The sequence below is a fragment of the Cupressus sempervirens genome, chromosome 2, assembly GCF_028749045.1.
Source record: "Cupressus sempervirens isolate cs-2001-9-10 chromosome 2, ASM2874904v1, whole genome shotgun sequence".
In the NCBI taxonomy this organism is placed as follows: Eukaryota; Viridiplantae; Streptophyta; class Pinopsida; order Cupressales; family Cupressaceae; genus Cupressus; species Cupressus sempervirens.
Genome location: NC_143119.1, coordinates 638,144,098 through 638,159,496, shown reverse-complemented (window position 1 = coordinate 638,159,496; position 15,399 = coordinate 638,144,098). Strand labels below are relative to the sequence as shown.

At 35.6% G+C, this 15,399-nt stretch overlaps 1 protein-coding gene across 5 annotated transcripts in view; it reads left to right on the top strand.

The window, feature by feature from the left end:
- LOC149574989 (Pentatricopeptide repeat (PPR-like) superfamily protein) overlaps window positions 1-15,399 on the top strand; it is an 88,724-nt gene that overhangs the window by 44,658 nt on the left and 28,667 nt on the right. Inside the window, exon 4 of one of the 5 annotated variants that reach the window (XM_089814831.1) lies at window positions 12,787-13,042. The exons of the other annotated variants lie outside the window; for them this stretch is intronic. Within the exon in view, the coding sequence (XP_089670957.1) occupies window positions 12,787-12,936 (150 nt within the window). The 3' untranslated portion in view covers window positions 12,937-13,042. Of the gene's footprint in view, window positions 1-12,786; window positions 13,043-15,399 lie in introns of those variants that run through there. 5 annotated transcript variants of the gene reach the window in all.

Here is a 15,399-nt window from a genome sequence, read left to right as displayed (position 1 = left end):
ATTTATGTACGTACACATAGATATAAATTAAAAGTGACATCATAGTATTATTTTTATACATGATTTTATCCATAGTTGGAAAACTCGCCAAAGGCAAAAACTCGCCAAGCCCCCCAAAAGTTTCATCGGGAAAAACTCGGCAATTTAAAAAAAAAACTCGCGAACCTAAAAAACCACTGAAATTAAATTAAATATACATTTATTTTGCAAAATTTAATGAGAAGATGGATCTAATAAGTTAATTAAAGACAATACAAAAGAAACAAGTAGAGTTTGGATATATATAAATGCATAGTGCTTACAAAATTGCATTCTCATGCGGAATGCTCATGGAAGGAAGCAAAATAGTAAATAGTTTCAATCTGTCAAACTAGAAGTAAATACTAAAAGTCTAAATACATCAATAAAATCACATCTTCCTCTTTCCACTTGCACTAGCATGAAAGCGAGGGGGTCTAGTCCTAGAAGAAGTGCCCTGCATTGGGATAGGGCGTGAGCTGCATGACTGTGAACTTTGTGGCTGTGCCCCCTCGCTCGACATACCTATTGACTGGCTCGGCGTCCTGAAAGAGGATGCATCTCCTCCTATATGTGGCATTGGTAATGCCTCATCCTCTGATCCTGAATCATCATCATCCTCGTCCTCATCCTCAATGTCATCCATTGTGAACTGAAAATCAGTTTCAGCATCCCCCTCCATGGTCTGCCTCTCCAAATCAGCGATCTCATCTGGTGTAAACAATGGACTTGGCTCCTGTGCTGTCCAATCAGAATAAGGATCTATCTCATCTAGATAAAGTGGACCAGGTAGTTCTGAACTCCGTGCCTTTTTCATGTGCAACTTTAGATTATAGTGCACATAAACAAGGTCATTAAGCCGTTTTTGAGCCATTCTGTTTCTTTTCTTTGTGTGGATGGACTCAAATAAGCTCCAATTGCGCTCACAATGGGATGAGCTACAAGGTTGGGATAGGACTCTGAGAGCAAATTTCTTTAAATTGAGGGTATTGCCACCCCAACTTGCCCACCAAGAATCTGCAAAACAAAATATAAAAAGTTATAAAGCAATAAAAAAAGATAATCAGAAACACAACTTATCAATTAGCAAAAGTTTTAAAGTTTGACACTTTACTTGGTGCTTGAGTAGATTTTGCTCTCTTTGCTAGCATAGAAAAGAACAAAGGACCCCTCAATTCCACAAAGACTTGTTGTTCGGTCACAATAAGGTCTTGCTCCGCTTTATTAGATATCATTCTCTCAATGCATTTAGAGAGACCTTCCATGACCTCTCCATTAGGATCTGAGTAGGAATCATCAGCCCTAAAACAAACAGAAAATGATATCAAGTCTTACTGCACAACCTTAAAAAGTAAAGTAAAATAAAGTCTTAGTAAAATCCCAACTTCAAGGACAATCATTGTACCTGAATTTGGGGTTGAGGAAGTAGCCTGCTGCATGAATGGGTTGGTGGAACATATTGTTCCACTCCCTATCAATTATTTCCCAAGTGGGTTTAAATCTGAGACTGTCCCCATGATAGTAACTTCTAACAACCTCTTTGGCCCTATCCATGGCCTCATAAAGACCTACCATTGGGGATTGCTGCCCATCACATATGCGCAAGTCTAGAAACAGGGGCAGAGACATCTACATTTGAAATTTGAAAAATACAAATTAGTTAATAACATAGTAAGTTATGAATTAATAATGAAACTTGAATAAACTAAAAATATAATGTTTTGATTCTTGAAGTTATCTCCACAATCTCCTTAGCCTTTGCAAAAAAACTATCATCAAATACTATCTGTGCCACAGCCTCTCCTTTGGGCTTCTTTAAGTAAAATGAAGCAACCCAATCAGCACACACAAACATTTGTTTCAAAGCCAATATGTGGTCAAGAATACTTTGCAACGTCAAGAAGACCGTTGCAAACCTTGTCATAGCAAGTCTCATCAAATCTTTGCCTTTAGTGGCCTTTCTCATCAAACTGAAAATCCATGGGTGATTATAGATATATTTGGTGACTTGCCTAGCATCTTCCACAATTGGACTCATCCAATCAAGTTTTCCTATGTCCTCCAAAAGAAGGTCAAGGACGTGTTGCACAAGGTGACTAAAAAAGTGTGGGATGCCTCTCTTGGAGGATTCTACCTAAAAGATTAGCAAAAAATCAATAATTAGTTACAAACTTTCCATATTTAGTATTTACAAATTACATCAAATCTAAATTGAATAATACCATAGCATTACATTCATTATTCATATTGATTCAAACATAAAAAATTAAATCATTACATTCATGATTCATATTGATTCAAACATAAAAAATTAAATTTACCTACTGCCACATATGCTGCTGCATTATCTGTAATTATTTGCACCACATTCTTTACTCCCACCTCCATGACAACATTCTCCAACATTAAAGCCAATGTGGCTGCATTTTTCACTTTGTTGGAGGTGTCAACAGATTTCCAAAACACCATATCATCTTTGCAAGCAACCAAGAAATTAATAATGGTTCTACTTCTTCCATCTGTCCACCCATCAAATAAAATGGTGCAGCCATACTTCTTCCACTCTTTCTTTTGGTCTTCTATCAATATTGTTGCCCTACCAACCGCTTTGTCAAGCAACCTACAAAATTTAGGTGTAATATTAAATAAAGTGTTAGTAAAAAATAGGAAATAATTTTATAACAATTAAGATTTAAAATATAACAATAAACTAAAGTGAATCACAATTATTTACAATTACTAAATAGTAAAATACTTACCTTCCACTCATATCCTTGCGATTAGGTGGCTTGTACCCTTTGCTCGATATTGAAATTGCATTCACCATATTGATCCAATAGGGACTATCAGCCGCATTCATTGAGATATTGTTGAAAAACCAAAAATCAAATGCTGCAATATCAGTTTGCTTATGCACCTCCTTGAACCATGCAGTGCCCTCTAATGATGGCTGTGCTCCAGGTGTGTTCCCGGGCTCAAAGTAACTCACTATCCCTGATGCAGATGGTGATGAAGAAGTAGGAGATGTAGAAGAAGTGGAACCAGTAAAAGAGATATTTTGTTTGCGGATCCGTGGGCCACGAAGAGATCCTAGTATGTTCTCAAGTGCTTCTTCTTCTTCTTGCATATCAAAAAGAGCTCCTTCAGATTCAGCTATGGCTGCCCTCATAGCTAATTTCTCCCTCTCCCTATTCAATTTTTTCTTTTCAGCAGCTACAAGTAGGGCATTGATGAATTTTTTTCTTCTTCAATTACCTTGAGACAAGGATTTGAATCATGTTTCTTTATGCTTGCAAGGTGGTATATCATGCCTGAAATAATTCTCACATGGAATGCATATCACCTTCCCAATATCATTTGGAGCTTCATAGGCATACTGCCATGCCCTATCTCTTGCATTTTTAGGCCAAGTGCTTATATATCCAGATGGGCATGGTGTTTGTGGCCACTCTTCATGCGGGTTTGTCATTTTTTTTAATGCTTGACCGCTGCCCTACACATAAATGTGTAGAAAAATGAATAAACAAAGTTAGAACTTAGAAGCTAGGGTTTCAAATGATTCAAAGTTCAAACTTAAACATAGAGTTAAACTTAAAATGATTTTAAATGATTTGAAAACATTTACAAACAACAGCAAAAACAAAAGAACATTTTTTATAAAACTATAAAAAGTTTTCAAACTATGATAAAATGAACATACCTGGAAAGAAAAATGTCTTCTAAAACCGGTTAGAATCCTCTAAAATCCACTCAAATCCACCTTGAATCATTTGCAATCAGCTAAGAATGCTTCCAAACTTTCTTCTCTCCACTCCTCAAGGCTCTAGACAATGCAAATAGAACAAAGAATGAGAAAAAAAAAGCACTTTCTGCCCTTTTTAGCCGTCACAGGCCGCGGGCCAGTAAATCGCGAGTTTTAACAAAAAATTTGCCGAATTTTTTCTGACTAATCGCCGACTAATCAGCGAGTAAATGTCCTCCAGTTGAGTTTTTAAATCGACGAGTCAACTGGTCAAAAACTCGCCGAGCTGGAAAACTCGGCGAGTGTTTGAAACTTGCCGAGTACTCGGTGAGTTTTCCATCTACGATTTTATCTATTTAATATGTACATTTAAATGCATGTACAAGAAGATAAAATAAATCTTCCAAGATGAAACATGTATTTAGATATACACATTTAAAAGGTGCGACCTTGGATAAACATTTAATATGTGCCATCTTAATATAATATATTTACGTGCAAGTAAATATATATGTTTATATTATTCTTTTGATTTGTAACCTTTTAATTTATTTTCCATATTTATTTTCTTCACTAGAAACCGAAATGCACACTTGGCATATTATATCGGCATCCAAGAAGGCGAAACATTTCTTTAAGAGTTACGGCTTCTTGGAAGCCTTTGAGAAACCGAATGCCTATATATATTTGGGAGCTGTGAGAAACCGAGTTAAAGAATTGATTTTCTCTCCCTATTCTATTTCCGATTTAGCTTTGCAGTATTTGTCACGTTTTTACCTTCTCCTTTCTACCTCTGCTGAAAGTCGTGATTGTTAATCACTCAGTGCTATGCGTTTGGAATCACTCCAGTGGAAGAACTGGATTGTTAGCGCCCAACCAAGGCTCTTCCTTCTTCCAACAACCATGTTATGTGGTCGACTTTCCATAATTGAATGATATATATATTTTCTTTATCAAATTACTACTGCATTTGTACTTACAGCAGTAAGGTATATTTCCATGAAACTCTGAACTTCATCTTTGTTTGGTGTCACCGAGTAGTTTCTCAGTGAGCCAATTATTTCCCATGCTGAGTTGAGATCAATTGTTCATGTCAAGTCTATACATCTTTAAATATTTACTGCTGTATGACAGAATCAAATTTGTATTGCCGCAAGTCTTAATTTTATTTTCCTCAAGTTATAAAAGCTGATTATATTTTGGAACATGTAATTTTCATACACTAGCTGAGGATCAGCAGAATGAGTTGGTTTACTTTGAGATATAAACACCAGGGACTCACCCGACTGTATGGCCAAGGAAGAGGTGCAAAGGTGATAAAGAAATCTGCAATAATATGGAATCAGAATCATATATAACAATTATATATTATTTTAAAAAGGAAAATCGTTTAATAGCTTATGCATGTCCAATTCATTCTCTGTTGTCAAGTTGAGTGGTGTGATTAAGTACCAGAATGCTCAGTGGCTAACAAGGTGTTCCATGTCCATTTTGGGTAGGGAGGGCCTTTCTAGTCAGAGAAAGTGTGGGGATAAGTTGAAGGTCCATGGTTGGGTGATTAAGCACCTGACAATTTTTTCCTCTCCACAAGATGTCAGGACATGCATTAGATAAAGATAAGTTGAGCATTTAAACATTTATTTGTAATAGGTATTTTTACTTTCATGATATTTATACAAGTAGAAGATATGATGGATTAATTTATATTGTTGAATTCAATTATTTTCTTTGATGTAAGCAACCTTTCTCGTCAATGTAATTGGTAACTAGTTATATATATATATATATATATATATATATATATATATATATATATATATATATATATATATATATATATATATATATATATATATATATAGTATTATTATTTGTCTTTAATTTAAAAGAATAATGATTATGAGCATATCTTTTAATCTTATATTATTGCCACAGTTAGCAATAGGAAGAAAATAAATGAAACAGAGGTATCTGACCACCGAAATGATATAGTGGTATCTGATGTCCTAAATGATATAGTAGTATCTAATGCCCTAAATGATACAATGGTATCTGACGCCCTAAATGATACGGTGGTATGTGATGCCCTAAATGATCCAATGGTAATTGATGCCTTAATTGATATAAGTGGTATTTAATGGTAATCGTCATTTGATTTTGATATAGTGGTATTGAATGGTAATCGTCGTATGATCCTAAGTGGTATTTGTGGACTAACTTGGGTGTTTACAGAAGCATCCTTAGATTGATTTCGGTTTCGAATTCCATGGTATGTAGATTTTAATTTTCATAGTAAATTCATTGATGGTGTTTTGAATTGTTTGTTATGAAATTTCCATTTAACTGATTGTAACGGTTAAATCTCATTCCTATGAACATAATTGATATAACTGTCTTCCTATAAAAATGAAGTAATAACTGTATTTCTTTGATATGTTAGTTGTTGATTGAAACCTGGGAAAAAGTGGTTGTTACAGCCTGCCTTTCAAGTGCTTTGATTGTGGCAAGGTAGGATGTTTTGCAGCTAAATGTCCATATGTAAAAAGTGAGGACAACAACTATGAAAAGAAGCTTGAGTCCAATGAGAAGTATAATGGAAAAGAGAATAAGTCTTAGAAATCCAAAAAGAGTCTATTCAAAGGAAAAAGTAGTTCATCTGCTGCTAGTAATGAAGAGCCTTTAAGTGAAGAAATATCGTTCATTGTCATAGAAGAAGTACATGATGAAAATCAAGAGCATGAAGATCATACTAATGAAGGAGTAGTAGATCTTGAAAAGGAGCTAATAAGTGCTTTAGATGAAATCAAGAGACTAAGAAAGCAAGATCAGAACTTGAAGTTGCTGCTACAAGAGAAAATGAGGCAGAAGCCAAGCCATCACAAGGTCTTGGAGAAGCAGTAAAATTGATAGTTGATTTTAAGGACCAGGTTGAAGAAGCAAAGAAAAAAGAAGAAATCATAATCAACTTAAGCTCAAGGAAGAAAATTGTGAAAGACTTGAAGCTAAAATTGTTTCACTTAAAAAGAATATCTTTGACTCGGAATCACGAGAAGATAAATCAGAATTTTTTATGTCCTCGGACATGGCCATTATCTCACAAAGATTATCTACTCACAAAGGTGTAGTTGGTTTTGAAGAAGGTCAAAGTTCTAAGTATATAAAGGAAGAATAGAAGAAGATCAACATCGACAACACAAAGGATTCACCGTCAAAAATCAGAAAAGATGTTTTCAAAAGGTCTCCTATCTCCAGACAAGCACATATGAAGGTTCAATGATTTCTTCTTTTGTGGTTATTGTTCTCTTGCAATTATTTTGGGTGCAAGGCAATCAACGATAGAATATTTGCAAGAAATGGTTTTAGACTTATGGGTGGGAATTATTTTGCTCCTCCAAGGTGTTGGTTCCCAAAACCACAGATTGGAAATCCAAGAGCCTGCAACTTCTCCGATAGGATTCCGCAATCAATTCTGGCCAACGAACGAGAATCACCTTGATTCCCCTGCACTTTAGGCTCCACTACACATAGGTGGGTAGACCTTCTCCTCGAACATGATCACTTGGTTTGGAGCTTTTCTAAAGCGAATTTAAGTTTTGGAGTTCTCCAGCTAGCAAGGTCCTTGAACTCGATTTAAAATGAAACTGAATAGTGAGTGTTTAAAATGGTTGGATGAATTGTATAAGATTTTAACAATGGATTTGATGCTTGTAAGAAGGAAATTATAGGTTTTCTGACTTCAAATATAAATCCAATACTTCAATGATAAAAGACCAGTGCTTTAGCTTATTCGGGCAATAGAGTCAACTTAAATGAAGATTTTATACTTCCAATTATGATTATATATTTTCATTTGTAATATTATATACGTTTATGTTTATGTATTAAAATAATATTCATATTTTGATATTAATATTACTATTCATGTATAGTGATATTATATATTTATTTATAATTTTACAGTATGATTACTTTTATAAGTCTTATAGTTTATTGTTTAAATGAATACCTAACATAGGATATTACACTGTTCATATATATTTGTTGATAGAATATATATACAATTATATAATATTAATGGCATACATATGTATTATTTTAAATTAATTATTAATTGTTTATAATAAACTATTATTATATTGTGTTAGATATATAATATATATTTATTATAATGTTGTTAATTATAATGTGCTAATACTAATTATTAATTATTACTAGGCCCTATAAAGGAGATGGGCATGGCCCTTTCAAAGGACTAATGGAGGTAAGGTAGGATTTGGTGGTAATATATCTGCAAAAATCACTTGTTCTGGATGATGGTGAGACCAAATTTGAGAATGTTTTATTTGTAGAAGGTTTGGAACACAATCTATTAAGTGATAAAACTGTGTGCTCAGGAATACATTTTAGTTTTCAACTTAGATGGCCGTGAAATTAGTGAAGATGTTAAATATATTGCTGATGCAAATGGGGATGCTAACAATCTATGCATTCTGGATGATATCATATAAGTGAGATGATGGTAGTGATTTCACTTTACCCTTCAATTGCTGTTTGAACTTTGGGGGAGTTTTCATTGTCAAGGGATGAACTACCTCTTGCACCACCTCACTTCAACTAGAACTCTAGTGAGCTAGGGGATCAAGACAACTAATGAGATGAAGGAAAGTTTAGGACTAAATTGATATGATGCAGAAAGTAAAAGAACTTAACTAGCCAAGATACTGAAATGCAAGAATCAAATTAACTGAACTATAACAATAGATATAACGATTTTAACTGTCAGAAACAAAAGAGAAAACTATCACAACCATCTAATTCTACATGCTCACTGTCTTGGACACCTGCATGGGTTAAGGACAATAGAGCAGATGCAAAACATTCGCATGGCATGTGTTCATCTGGTACAGACACATAGAGAATTAGCTTACAACAAAAAACATAAAGGACAACTATACTGTGAAAATAAGGGCAATATAAGAGAATGCTGGACAAGGAAAGACTCGTGATAGAAGGAGGTAGAAGAATCCCAAGAGCTCCTCTCTTTTCTCCTTCTATGAAACTTGTACACAAATAAACAAAGGAAGCTGTTGTGTACCTGTTTGAAGACTTGTCTCAATCAGATTCTTGTTTTCTTGTTCCCATCTCCATAACAACTGAATAGATGAGATAAATGGTGATAGATGTTTGTAAAGATAAGAGATAGAGCAATAAAGACAGCAATATTGAAAGATTAAGATAAATAAGTATGACACACTATCAAAACATGAAAACAAGTGAAATGGAGAGACTCACTTCAAAACCACAAAGTTGAGGACCGATGGAATGAAGGCTGAGTGATGAAGACGATGAAGCCAAGATGTAGCAAGCTGTTACAATATGATCAAAAACGGTGAAGAAGCTGTTGAAGACCAAGTTATGAAGCAAGAGAGCCAAAAGGGAGTGAAGAAAACCACAAGAAGCTCAAAAACTAGATTATAATGGCAAAAGATTGAATCTTGGCATTGGTGGGCAGTGGTATGAGGCATTACACTGCAGGGATTGTAGTTGTAATGCTTCAGTGACTCACTTCATGTGTCTTGTGTCAACTAGGCTGCATGGCCAAGAATTTGAGCAGACAGTTGACAAGGGAAAGCAGAGGGATGCAGACAATGAAGTAGAATTTCATGTTTTGGCTTAAGGAGGGGACATTGTGTAATGGTAAATTACAGAAGGTGTAAATTTATGACGTTACACTTTGTTGTTTGGTTTAGCTTCCCGGTTTTTTTTTAAGCTGGTTGCTTGTCCACTTCACTTGCTTGCTTGTGCCAAGTCAGTTATATGCGACATCACCATTGAACATTCAAAAGGGTCAACCTTCATGAATTTTAGTTGTGGCGGCTTTTGGAGTTTTCAGATGTTTTCAGTTTTAATACCGAGTCTTCTAAATTCAATGCTTGACATTTTATCAAAGCTAATTCTTTAATTACTCCTATGTGTGGTGTGATGGCTTAAGTTGTGAGTTGAGTGGCTTCTTTATATTGATGATTTTTTAACATACATTGGTGATGAGAGCCAATTATAACCTATTTAATGCTCTATTATAATCTATCTTACGCACTTTCCTACATACTTCTCTATTCCATTTGTATCCCATTTCATTCCATTTTACCATTATAATGTTGCATATAGTTTAATATAAATAAGTAGTATTCAATAATGTTTTGGGATTAAATTTTGGAGAATTCATTATTGATTGCTTATACTAGTATGTTCATATGTGAGTAGATCTTCCTGTCGCCTACAGATCTTCTTGTCACATCTAAGACATCAATTATTGCGGATAATGTTGGCTTACAACTTATTCATGTTATTATTCAAAATCATTATTGTGGCTTTCACGGTGGCTTTACTTCTTCCAAATAAACCATGCTGGAAACCTGTGATACAGCTGGAAAATAAACATTGTCCTCTCCATCGTAAAGTTCACGCATCAAGAGGATATCAAGAAGAGTAATTAACAGTGTAACGAGACTCGGACTCGGCTCGGACTCGGCAAGGGTAACTTGACTCGTGACCCGGCTCTAACTTGTGACCCGGCTCGGCGGTGACTCGGCAAAGTGAAAAAATCTCAAAATTTTGAGATTTTTAGGATTTAAAGAACATTCCATGCACCCATTATTGAATAAAGCGTAAAGACACAATAACATCATTAAATAGAAGATAATTTGATCATAATACACATGCCACATATTTGAAGTTAAAAACTTAAAACTTAAAAGTCAAACATCGATTACATATGTACAATACTACAAAGTTACAAACTTACAAAGATAAATTGCTAAAAGTAAATACTATATTACTAGTAATTAAAGTCAAACTAAGATAAATCCATGCAAACCATCAAAATGTATATGTATTATCATTTATGCATTATGAAATCCAACACATCATTATAGACTGTTATGGGAGCCCTTTTAGGGTTATATGAGTTGTTTACCGCATAGGGTAAGAAGTTAACACATGTATAACACGATTCAATTCAGAACAGGTACTTTATTCATGTATGCACTTGTAGATTACAATTCGATTCCAATGACTACAGTGATCTATCGATTCTAATTGATGATTCCAAAGTCCATCTCGGACATGTACATATACCTTTCCGAAGGGGTGACTCAAGCGTCACGTGCCCGTTCAGATACTAATCTACCTGTCGGCTACACTATACATTTTACCAACAACATCATCCCCCCACAAAAGAAAGGTCGTCTTCGGACGACAATTACACAATATCTGAGACAAATTAACAACAAAATATATTAATTGACTAACTACAACAAGATAGATCTGTTTCTGTCGCATCACTTTCACATTCATCCCATGCTTGCACCAAACTGGTCTCCAAACCATGTTGCATCTGTAGCCTCTACTAACACAATACTATCTCCTTAGCTAACCTTGATAGCCACTCGTGCTACTTTCTCTGTTTCCAACTCCTCGGTACCCTGAGCCAAGTGTCGTTGCACTGCCTCTAACTGGATGATCAGCTCCTCCGGAGCTCTCTACGCATCCACCAAGACAGCCTCACGAGCAACACCTACTCTCAGTGCCTCTGGTACACAGACACTCCATGCCTGCAGCAGCTCCAATTCTTCTCAACTGGTCAAACTCCCATGACTGATATTCGCAACGACTGGGGGTCCAGTGGGCAACACCCCCGGCTGGGTCGAGGGGCAGCGCCCTAGGTGCGCTCCCTGTCGCAATACTCGTGACCCGGCTCTGACTCACACAAAACTGCATGGAACACACTATTTCTGTCATTTTCTTCCGATTCCACACTCTTTTTGGCAACTACTTATGTCTACCCTTCCCTTTGGCATCATGCATTACTCATTCCAAACTGTTTCAATTTGTTGTCGTTTTTTTTTTTTTTTTTTTTGCTCTTCCACTTCCTCTTTCCTGTAGACTTGCTTTGTGAATCGACTACAACAATTCCTGTTCCTTTCCTGATACCCTTTGTCTCTGAAATGTAAAAAAAAAAAGTAAAAAATTATATTTTAAAGGCCCGGTTTCAAGCCTGTTGTGGCCGAGTCAAGGAGGCCGGGTCACACGAGTCACGCGAGTCAGCGTGGCTCGCTGACTCGCGTGACTCACGTGACTCGCCGCGAGTCACGTTACCTTGGTAATTAATGAGAGGGCAGAAATTAAAATCTAATCATAGATCATTGCTGTTAATAATGCAGCTGATGAAATGAATATGTTTCATAGCCACATTATTGTTTGGACGTATCTAAGTGTTATTGACAGCTGGATTCTTCCAAACTGTTTTAAAATTCATGGCTCAAAACAGTAGATAAAAACAATACAGTTGTTAGAACGATAATAGGAAATTGACTATTCTTTGGAAACTGGAGATTTTCTATTATGGATCTATTCTATGTAATAGCCATTCTTTAAACAGAATGCATATCGAATTAGTTATGAAATTGTTGAGGCTGTGCATATATAAACAGCGTGAGATATAATGAGAGGCAGATTGTTAATAGACAGATTTCAGCAGGAAGAAATTATTGTACGCAGGTTTGGACTGCACTACTTTGAAGTAAATAAGAATATTTGTTTTTGCATGATCACAACAGTGTAGAAATAACATTTTCTCTATCCACCGTGCAAGCCAGGAGTAAGGGCCCGCTCCATGGTGAAACACGGTGATGTATTTCATTAGTGTGTTATTCTATTTTGTATAAGTTTATATTTCATGCTCAGATTATCATCACAACATATTTTCGTGTTTGTATCAGTCAGTGAGTTTTAGATCAGTCATTCAGTAATTAGAATATAATATAGAAATGATTTCATTACTGTTTTATCTATAGATTATTGTCATTATTATTTCTATTTCAGGAAGATAGTTTTGTTTTTAATCTTTGTAGCATCAAGAAGTGACAGTTCCTGTTGCTGCAATCATTTTGATTTCCTGTAGATTTATTTTGAGTGTTTTAGCTGCATTCATAAATCCTCATCTCACAACTATCATCCCTTGATAGCATATTGCTCGGACACCTTTCGCAAGCTTACGCTCTCGGATTGACACGTATAGACCAGCTGAACTTCATTTTAAATCATTAATTCTTTATTATTATTTGCCCCAATGTTGGCCTATCAATTGGCATTTAAAAGTTGTATTTGATTTCTGAAGAAAAATGACAGATTCTTCTTCATCTGAGCTATTTTTGATGGAGGCATTTTCTTGTAAGTAGTGGTTTTTTAATGCAAGAGCCAACACATGGCATTTGGAGTGTAGTGTTAATTATCCTGGCAATTAATGAGCCTTTGAATAAGGCAGTTAATACATAATGTTTAATTTAGGATGATATCACATGAAGGGGTTAAACAATATCTCTGTGGATAGTGAAAATTTGCACTACAAATAAATTAGATAATTGGTTGATGTAATTTCCTCTTTTAGATGGCTTTGCTGCATAGATATTTTGGCTATTGTCACCATTACTTTATAGTCAGCACTCTCAGGAGTTGTAGTGGTGGGCTTTATCAAAGGGTATGTACTTGCTGATTATGGGGGTGAATTTCATGCCAACAATAACATCTTATCATTCCACCTGAGAAAGTATCGAGTCGACAAACTAAGGATTGTTTCAGAAACGTGTGAGGAAGATAAACTGAAGTGTGCTACCTGTTTACTATGTTGATGTGACTAACAACACAGTCAGAATAGATTACATTGCCAAAAGAGATTTCATGTGGAGTGATACTGAGATTAATATATTTGTGGTATCGAACTCTTACCTGCTTGGTGATACTGAGTCTTTCAAGAGACAATAATAATTGATGCACTGAATGGGTTTGTGACAGAAGGGTTATGGCAATCCTTGGGAATTCATGGAGTTGTATGGTTGAAGAAATGATTGGTGTGGGAACAAAAATCAATATTTCAGGCATGGCTGGTTATTTTAACCTGATCACTTCCTAGGAATAGGGACTGAAGTCGTTTGTGCATATATTGAGCTGGTGATTCAAGTGATATGTCTAAAAGAGATCTAGTCAAGAATCATTTCAGGTTTCTATGTAACTTTGAGTTGATGCAAAATTGAGGTTGGTGCCTTAGTTGATTAGTGTTGGTGCTTCAAGGAGGGTTGGTGCTCACTTACGTGAAATTCAGTGTTTGCATCTTGATGTTTGCTCTCTCTATATTTTATGCGTGTTTAAGAGTTTAAAATATGGGTTCACACCCCACCCTTAAGTATTTTTGTGTGCTCTTGAATAATTACATATCTTGAAAAATCCTCTCAATTGTGTTTGTGTTAAGAGGTAGCCAATTTATATTAGTCTGGATCTATTGTGGACCCACCTCTACACTTTTGGAATTTATATGTTCCAAATACAAAATTTCTAGAAATGTAAATTGACATTTGGACTCTTTGGCGTAAAATGACTTCTGTCTCAAAATGTTCCTATAATAAATTCTAAACGCAAAGAATACTCCCATTCTTGTTAATGTGGTAAGAGGTGGCCAATCTAGAATAGCTGGGATGTTTCATGGGTTCACCCATACACCTTTTGCACTTGCAGTATGTCCCAATTACAAAATTTCTTTGTATCAAAATTGTATTCGGATCCTTGCCATAAACTGGCCAAGACTCTATCCAGTTGCTTCAAATGTTCCTGTAAATAAGAATATAATTAAAGAAAATTGATACACTTCTTTCAAATGCTTGTGTAATGTTCCCATGCTTTAGCCTTCACGTTCTCCAAAGTCTAAGTGTGGAGGATAAGGAAAATTAAAGTCATTCAATTAAAAATTAAAAGGTGACTTTGTATTAATAGCTTCTAGGGTATGTATTAATTATTGGAAGGACGGAAGCTTCTCGTGATTTAATTAATTATTGCCAGGGAGGAATTTCTAGGGTATGCATTAATTATTGGAAGGAGGAAGCTTCTAGCTCTTGCAATTAATTAATGTTTTAGTTCCTTCTAGAAGGATGAAGGAAAGGATAAATAGGGTTGAGAGTTATATTGCTGATCATCGGATGATTATGACTTGCATTTGATAAGAGCTTGGATGTGTGAATCACACTCCCTTCTTTTGGCAATAGAGGATGTTCATTCTCTGTTGTAACATTCTAGATGTCATTCCCTTAGGGTTTGGCCTTTGGAATACAACTCTTTGTAATTAATTGCAACATTCTCAACATTAATATAATTTCAGCCTTGGTTCAGCTTTTGGGCATTCCTGGGTGTCCATTACAGTGGTATCAGAGCTATAAGTCCTGCCATCCTGTGGAGATCTTCAACATTTATGTTTGAGCATGCGACAAGGGCTTTATAATTTTTGCAATACCAGAGCAAGACAAAGTAGGAGTTCGGACTTGCTTAACGAACGAGATAGTTCGTTTGTGCAGAGGGACATACAATCCAGTCATACAGACACAGAGGAGACATTCTTTGAACAAGACAACAACATGGGTGACCGAGATGATAGAAATACCAGTTCTGACCAAGAAAATGTAATATTCAGGTTACTGGGTACATTAGAGGAGGGGCAACGAATGCAACAGGAGTAGAATATGATGCAACAGGAGCAAAATAGGCTAACGGATATGATGCAACAGGAGCAAAATAGGCGAACAGATATGATGTTG